The sequence below is a fragment of the Triticum aestivum genome, chromosome 1B (genome assembly GCF_018294505.1).
Source record: "Triticum aestivum cultivar Chinese Spring chromosome 1B, IWGSC CS RefSeq v2.1, whole genome shotgun sequence".
Classification (NCBI taxonomy): domain Eukaryota; kingdom Viridiplantae; phylum Streptophyta; class Magnoliopsida; order Poales; family Poaceae; genus Triticum; species Triticum aestivum.
Genome location: NC_057795.1, coordinates 607381597 through 607388491, shown reverse-complemented (window position 1 = coordinate 607388491; position 6895 = coordinate 607381597). Strand labels below are relative to the sequence as shown.

Sequence of the window (6895 nt, the reverse complement as noted above, 5' to 3'; positions counted from 1 at the left end):
GACCGAGCCGACGCTCCTCCCCGTGACAAAGGAGCACGAGGCCATGGCCGCCGACAAGGAGACCGGCCTCAAGTGGGCGCAGGACGACTACGTCTGGCAGGAGATGGAGTGGCTGCGCTGCACCCTCGAATAGATCGCCGCCCAGTGCCGCGCCCTTGAGAAGATCACCGCCGAGCGCCGCATTCGCAAGGAGGTCCGCGTCGTCATCCTCGACGACAGCGACGAGGAGGCGCCCGGGCCATCCAACCGCGTCCGCCATGGCGACCCAGGGCAGGGGTACAGCAAGGAAGGCGGCGCCATGCAGGACGACGGCGGCGACGACGGTGGTGGCGGCGACTACACCAACTTCTACAGGCTCCTCGTCATGTGGAAGGCTCAAGGCGGTGGTGGCGACGACATAGTAGTAGTAGTTTTTAGTTTATTTTTTAAATTATGTTTTCAGTTTTGTACAAATTCCAATGAAATAGCTTGAATTTTCTCTATTTTTTTGTCGTTTTGTATGAAGTTTGGCCGAATTTTGCCCGACTTTGATTTTCAAAAGGCGGCGTATGGGGCTACCTTAGGTCGGCGACTGGGAACCATAGCCTCCCGCCATGCTGAATTTTTCGCCAGTTGGCCCCAAGACGGCGCTATTTCAAGCCCCTGAGGGGCCGAACAGCCGAAGATGCTTTATCATGCAGGAGGCGGCGGACGCCCAACACTGGATCAGCCCGGTGGAGGGAATCATTTCCCTTTGTATAACCAACTTTTGACACCACTGTATAGCTTTTGCACATTTGTTCATATTTTGTGATATCCTTCGCAACTTTTGCAAAATCTATCAAAAAAAAGACGAGTTAAGAAGATGCTTGTAGGTATGATCCACTTAGCAACTGTGTCTCATAACTAGATGTACAAAGAACTTTATTTTTGTGGTCATACGTGCAACGCACTAGTACTCCTACTGTATGGTAATATTAGTCACTCAGTAGTTGCTGCTCATTGTTCAGACAACCCCTGCATGCTTCAGGTTAGGAAGGCTCTGCCTGGTTATTTGCCGACTCCATCGTAATTTTCGACTTCCGAATGCATTACAAAGCTCGGAAACGACGTCGTGATGTCCCTGAACAGCAGCAATGACAAGAGCAGCCAAATCACTTGGAGTGTGGTATGTACGTACGTACTCCCCTCGTCCCAAAATAAGTATCTTAATCTTAATACAAGTAGTACAGGGAAAAAACATCAGAAGATTGACTACTCACTGGAGATAGGGCAGTGACATGTTCCTGAGTGACGTTGGGTTCTTCTTGACAAACTCCTCCCATTCCTTGGGGTCTATCCTCCCATCACCGTTCGAGTCTGCTTGACCGAACGTCTGAAACTCAAAAAGGAACAGAGCACCACAGGACTATATTATTATTAGGAGGATGAAAACTGAATACTTGTAAAGGGAAGAAGTAGTCCGTCTCGTCAAGTTACATTACATAGTCAACGATCTCGTCGACGGCGCTATCCGAGAGACATAGGTCCGACTCATCGAGAAGTGCCACCACCATCTCCCTAAGCTGTACATGTCGACAGTTTGGTCAGGCTAAAATTCAGAACAACTCATGAAAAAGATGAAACTCATGGGCACTAGCACCCATGGTTTATTGATATAGGAGAAGCATCCCTTGTGAGAAACCAGAAATTCGTCCCCGACGTGGCTCGAACCCTGGTTGCTGGAGACGCCACTGCGCTCCCTTGCCACTAGGCTACAGCCTAGTTCTCCTGAGGGGCAAACTGTACGATTTTTTTTGCAGTTGCATTCAAACTGTACGATTTGAGGGGCACAGGCTACATCGAGAAAGAAGAGGTAAAATCATTCTTAATGTTCATGAGTTGTTCTGAATTTTCATGAACATTAAGAATGAATTTACCTCTTCTTTTTCGATGTAGCCTGTGCTCCTCAAATCGTACAGTTTGAATGCAACTGCAAAAGAGGATGGCGGATGAAACGGACAGCAAATTGGGACGAATGGACAAGACGTGCAGAGGCAGAAGAATCTTCTACGAGACACTACACGTGGTCTTGTCCGATTCAGGCGCTTTGGGGTGGAAGATGCTGAGCGAGCGCACGAACTCGCCGAACTCGATCACCCCGTTGCGCTTCTGATCGAAGAGGTCGAACACCCTATCTGCGAAGAGGTTGTCTCGTTTGCTGGTCCCGAACAGTGCGAGCCGAAACTCCTCCTCAGATGAACCAACCATGGAGATGAGATGAGAGCACGCGGTCTTTGAAGACGGATCCATGGAGGTTGTGGGGAGGAGCTAACCTTGTGGATGAGGCCGTCCTTGAAGATGGAGTAGCTGAGCTTCTTGTAGAGCTCGTACAGCGCCTCCACCTCGTTCGCCGTGACTGCATGCACGCGGCCCGGAAGAATGATGCATCGTCCGTCGGTTTCCAGTTCAGTTAAAAAAGAAGAACAATCGTTTAAAAAAAAGAACAATTAATGAGGTGGATGGAGCTGGGAATGCGTACAGGAGGTCTCGGCAGCGAGGACGGCGGGCTCCTGGTACCCCTGTGCGCGCTGCTCACGCTTCGACGGCGACGGCGACGACGACGCGCAGCCCATGGGTAGATCCTACGCCGGCCGGCGACGCGAGAGGCTCTGCAGGCAGGGGAGGCGTTGGCCGTGACAGCCCCTCTCCTAGTCCTATCTGGTGTTCGGTCTCCTTCTGTCCCCTGGCTGGGCTCCTCCTGGTCCTGGGTGCCTGATTTAACGGGGGCGCCAAGTCACCGTCGAGGCTCGTCACGCCGGCTGCAGCGTCACTCACGTCATGCGCTCTTTCGTAAAGCTCGCGTCCCCTCGCGGCGGGTGCGCGAGGTAGGCCGTCGGCGACGTGGTGACCAAGAACTGACCCCTGTCCCCTGGCCCTGTCCTCCTGCAAGGCTGCAACTGCGAAGGCCTGCATGGAGCGCCGGCAATGCCCTCAATAATTCACTATATTAGGTCGATACTGTATATAGTGGTGCGGTCTGCGGCGGCCGTGTGTCAGAGTGTGTGCGTGGCCGCGTTCGTGCGTGCGTGCGTGCCGACGAGGTGCGCGCGCCCGGGGGGCCGTGTGACGTGAGCGTGTGTGCGCGCACGGTGGCGAGCTCGGCCAGGGTTGGGTGTGGGTGCGCGCGTGTGTGTTGCGGCTTGCTTCCATGCCACCATTCTTGCGCGCTTGCTGTGCTCCGGGAGGGGAGCGAGAGCACGGTGGTGCTGTGTCGCGTGCTTCGCGGTGCTACAGCAACTAGTCCTCGGGACGGCCGAGCAAACTGGATGCCGCGGCGGAAGTATCGTCGCCTGGTGGACATCGAGTTGCTCTGCTCAGTGCTCACAAGCTGAACCTGCCCTCTCGTCGCCACCGCCAGCCATCTTCCAGGCCACCCCGCGTGCCCTTGCCTGCTCTCCTAGCTGCACCGCGTCCCCAGCTAGCTAGCTCCCCGGCCACCGGTATCTTGAGGGAATTCCGCTGTGCCTGCGTGGTCACCGCAGCATGTGCCGCTATAATGTCCTCTCGAGTCTCGACGGTATCGGCCGCGCTGCCACTTCCCCCCTCCCGCTCTCGGTGTAGCGGCGAGAAGGCCTCTGCCGCGGCTCAGCTCCCTGGGCTCTTCCTCGAGCTATGCGTGGAAGAGAGAGGGGGAGGGCGGCCATGGCCCCGGCGGCGGGGCGCTGGATTTTCAGCATCGGCGCATGCTCTTTGCTCGGTGATGGAGAGAATGCCTCGACGTCTATGTAACGTCTGTCGCTTACCCGTCGTTATCCCGCGCGTCGGCGTGACGAGTGGCCGGACCTGTCATGATCACGCTCAAATTTAGTCAATTGCCTCATCTGTGCTTTTCCAGGGAGCTGCTAAATCGGAGACTTCGACGAGTCAGCCGTTGGATCTTTTATTTGCTTCAAGATTCGTGCTGGTGTGCCTGTCCTTGTTTAGGCCTGTGTAACGTGCGGACCAGCCCATTTCTTTCATTTTTTTCATCGGCCTTCCGACTGAATCTTTTTTTTTTGAGAGAGAGAACTGAGAGAGACTGAATCTTGTTCGGCTAGGGGCTTGAGTGTTTTGCTTTGTGGGCTTGACAGGTTGTTTGGGCGGGCCTTTTTCTTTGTTGTTTTCTTTTCGGAATAGATAAATCTCGAACGTTCAATTAACGTCATGAAATATTTCTTTTCACCTTTTGTCAAAACACTATTTATTTCACAAAAATATGAATGTACGAGTTTAAGTGGCGCAAGATTTCTTATTTCCACAGTCGTGTGAGACTTACAAGGTTGTTTAGCCCCCCCGCAAAAAAAAAATACAAGGTTGTTTAGCTTGCACATAAATTTGACACGTAGATCCCTTAACAGGGGTAAAATTAGGGATTAATTTCAACTTGGCTAACCGCGGCATGCAACCAAAGTTAACATCACAGAGACGTGAATGCCAGACATTTGATTCACTATTGTTGCAAACATGATTAACAACTTTATTGCAAACATCTGACAAGGATGAGCAAAACAAGCCTCTTGATTCATAGCCTTTACCAACAAAGATTCCATACTTGTATATTACAAATTTATTGGACTCGAAGACAAGCTTGTAGCCATCTCTACACAGAACAGATCCGTTAACAAGATTTTTATTGACGGAGGGGACATAATGCACGTTCTTTAGCTGCACGATCTTCCCCGAAGAAACTTCAGATTCACCGTGCCAACACCACGAAAATAAGCACTTGAACCGTTGCCCATCAGCATAGTGGAAGTCCCTACGGTCTGGTACGAAGAAACATGGAAATGTCACCGCCATACGTGTACATTAGTACCTGTGTCAATCAACCAATCAGCACCATCCGTTGGATCAAGTTTGGTGATGAGAACACCAAGTTCTTTCAGGCTATTACCACAGAAAGATTTCGTAAGAATAACATTGCTTTCTTCCGCACTAATGACGATCAACTAGTCGAGGACCACCCTTGAAAAGACGCCCTTCTTCACTCCACATACAAAACCAGGTTAGGTACTGCCGCACAGTGAGAAATGAATTTTGATTTGCCCTCGTATCATTCAACGTGCAAGCAATCTTGATCTTCTCATTGAGCCGTTCACACCGGAAGAAATTGATGGAGTTGTCAAAGAAATGCCACCCGACCGAGCTCCCGGGCCTGATGGTTTTAGCAGGGCCTTCCTCAAGGCGTGCTTGCCGATTATCAAGCATGATTTCTACTCCCTTTGCTCACAGTTCTATGAAGGCAATCTTGACATCACCAGCATCAATGACGGACTCATTACCCTGATCCCTAAGGTGAACTCGCCTGAATCAATCAATGACTACAGACCAATCACCCTGCTCAATTGTTGTCTCAAGCTGCTCATGGAATTACTAGCTAACATATTGCAATGCATCATCCTCCAGCTGGTTCATCATAACCAATATGGTTTTCTCAAGGGGCGAACCATTCAAGATTGCCTTGCATGGTCTTACCATTATATTCATTAATGTCATGCATCCGGTAGGGAAATTATCTTACTAAAACTTAACTTTGCTAAAGCATTCAACACAATCGTGCATGAGCCCATGATCAATATCATGCGTCATATGGGGGTTTAATGAGCGTTGGATCTCTTGGATTAAGTGCCTATTTTCCTTTGGTCGATCGCCTATTCTTCTCAACGGAGTACCTAGCCGACAATTTCAATATCGTTGCGGTGTGAGGCAAGGAGTCCCGCTTTCGCCGCTAATATTTGTCCTCGAAGCGGAATTACTTTAGGCAACAATTAATGACGCGTTCAGACAATGCAATTGACCTCCCCTTCCCATGCAGTGGGCAAACTGACTACCCGGTCCTTCAATATTGTATGATACACTCATTGTTCTCCCTGCGTGCACTCGCCAAGCTTCTCTGGTTAAACTGATCCTACCAGACTACGCTTCCTCCATTGGACTCAAAATTAATTTCCACAAATCCACGCTGATCCCAATCAATCTTGACACATCAACTACGGCTAATCTTGATGGGGGTTTTGGTTGAGTACTTGGTACGATGCCTTTCACTTACCTTGGACTCCCACTTGGCACTACCAGACCCTCGGTCCAAGAGCGTATGCCTTTGGTTAGCAGATTAGAACAGCAACTTACGTCCACCATTGCAATGATGTCATACGGTGGTAGACTTTCGTGGTTGAACGCTTCGATCACGTCTCTTCTAGTGTTAGCAATGTGCACGCTTAAATTCCCACCCAAACTCATTGAGATCGTTGATAAAATTAGGCACAGATGCCTTTGGACTAAGAAAACGGACCAGGGAGACAAATGTAACTCGCTTGTAGCGTGGGACTTGGTCTGTCGACCCAAGAAAAAAGGACGATTGGGGTGATCAACTTGAAAATTCACAATGAGGCATTGCTGCTCAAATTTCTGCACAAGTTCTTCAACAAGCAGGATGTTCTTTGGGTTAACCTCATCAGGGACAATCATTATGTTGGCAGGATGTAGGATCAAAAGTATGTCTAGAGGGAGGGTGATTAGACTAATTGACCAAATAAAAATCTAGCCTTTTCCCAATTTTATGTCTTGGCAGATTTTAGCAACTTAACACAAGTCAAGCAATCAACCTACACATGCAATTCTAAGAGTATAGCAGCGAAATGTAAATCATTGCATATGAAGGTAAAAGGGAGGAGTTTGGAGGGAGCAAACGCAATGTTGACACGAAGATTTTTGGCGTGGTTCCGATAGGTGGTGCTATCGTACATCCACGCTGATGGAGACTTCAACCCACGAAGGGTAACGGTTGCGCGAGTCCATGGAGGTCTCCACCCATGAAGGGTCCATGAAGAAGCAACCTTGTCTATCCCACCATGGCCATCACCCACGAAGGACTTTCCTCACTTGGGTAGATCTT

General features: G+C 50.0%; 1 protein-coding gene across 1 annotated transcript; it reads right to left on the bottom strand.

The window, feature by feature from the left end:
• Positions 1-738: 738 nt before the first annotated feature.
• On the bottom strand, positions 739-2849 carry LOC123096947 (calcineurin B-like protein 7). Its single transcript, XM_044518741.1, has 5 exons — positions 2501-2849; positions 2295-2377; positions 1464-1544; positions 1242-1354; positions 739-1102 (listed from the first exon to the last, which is right to left on the bottom strand). The coding sequence occupies exons 1-5, from the start codon at positions 2592-2594 to the stop codon at positions 1030-1032; spliced, it is 444 nt and encodes a 147-aa protein (XP_044374676.1). The 5' UTR covers positions 2595-2849; the 3' UTR covers positions 739-1029.
• Positions 2850-6895: the final 4046 nt, after the last annotated feature.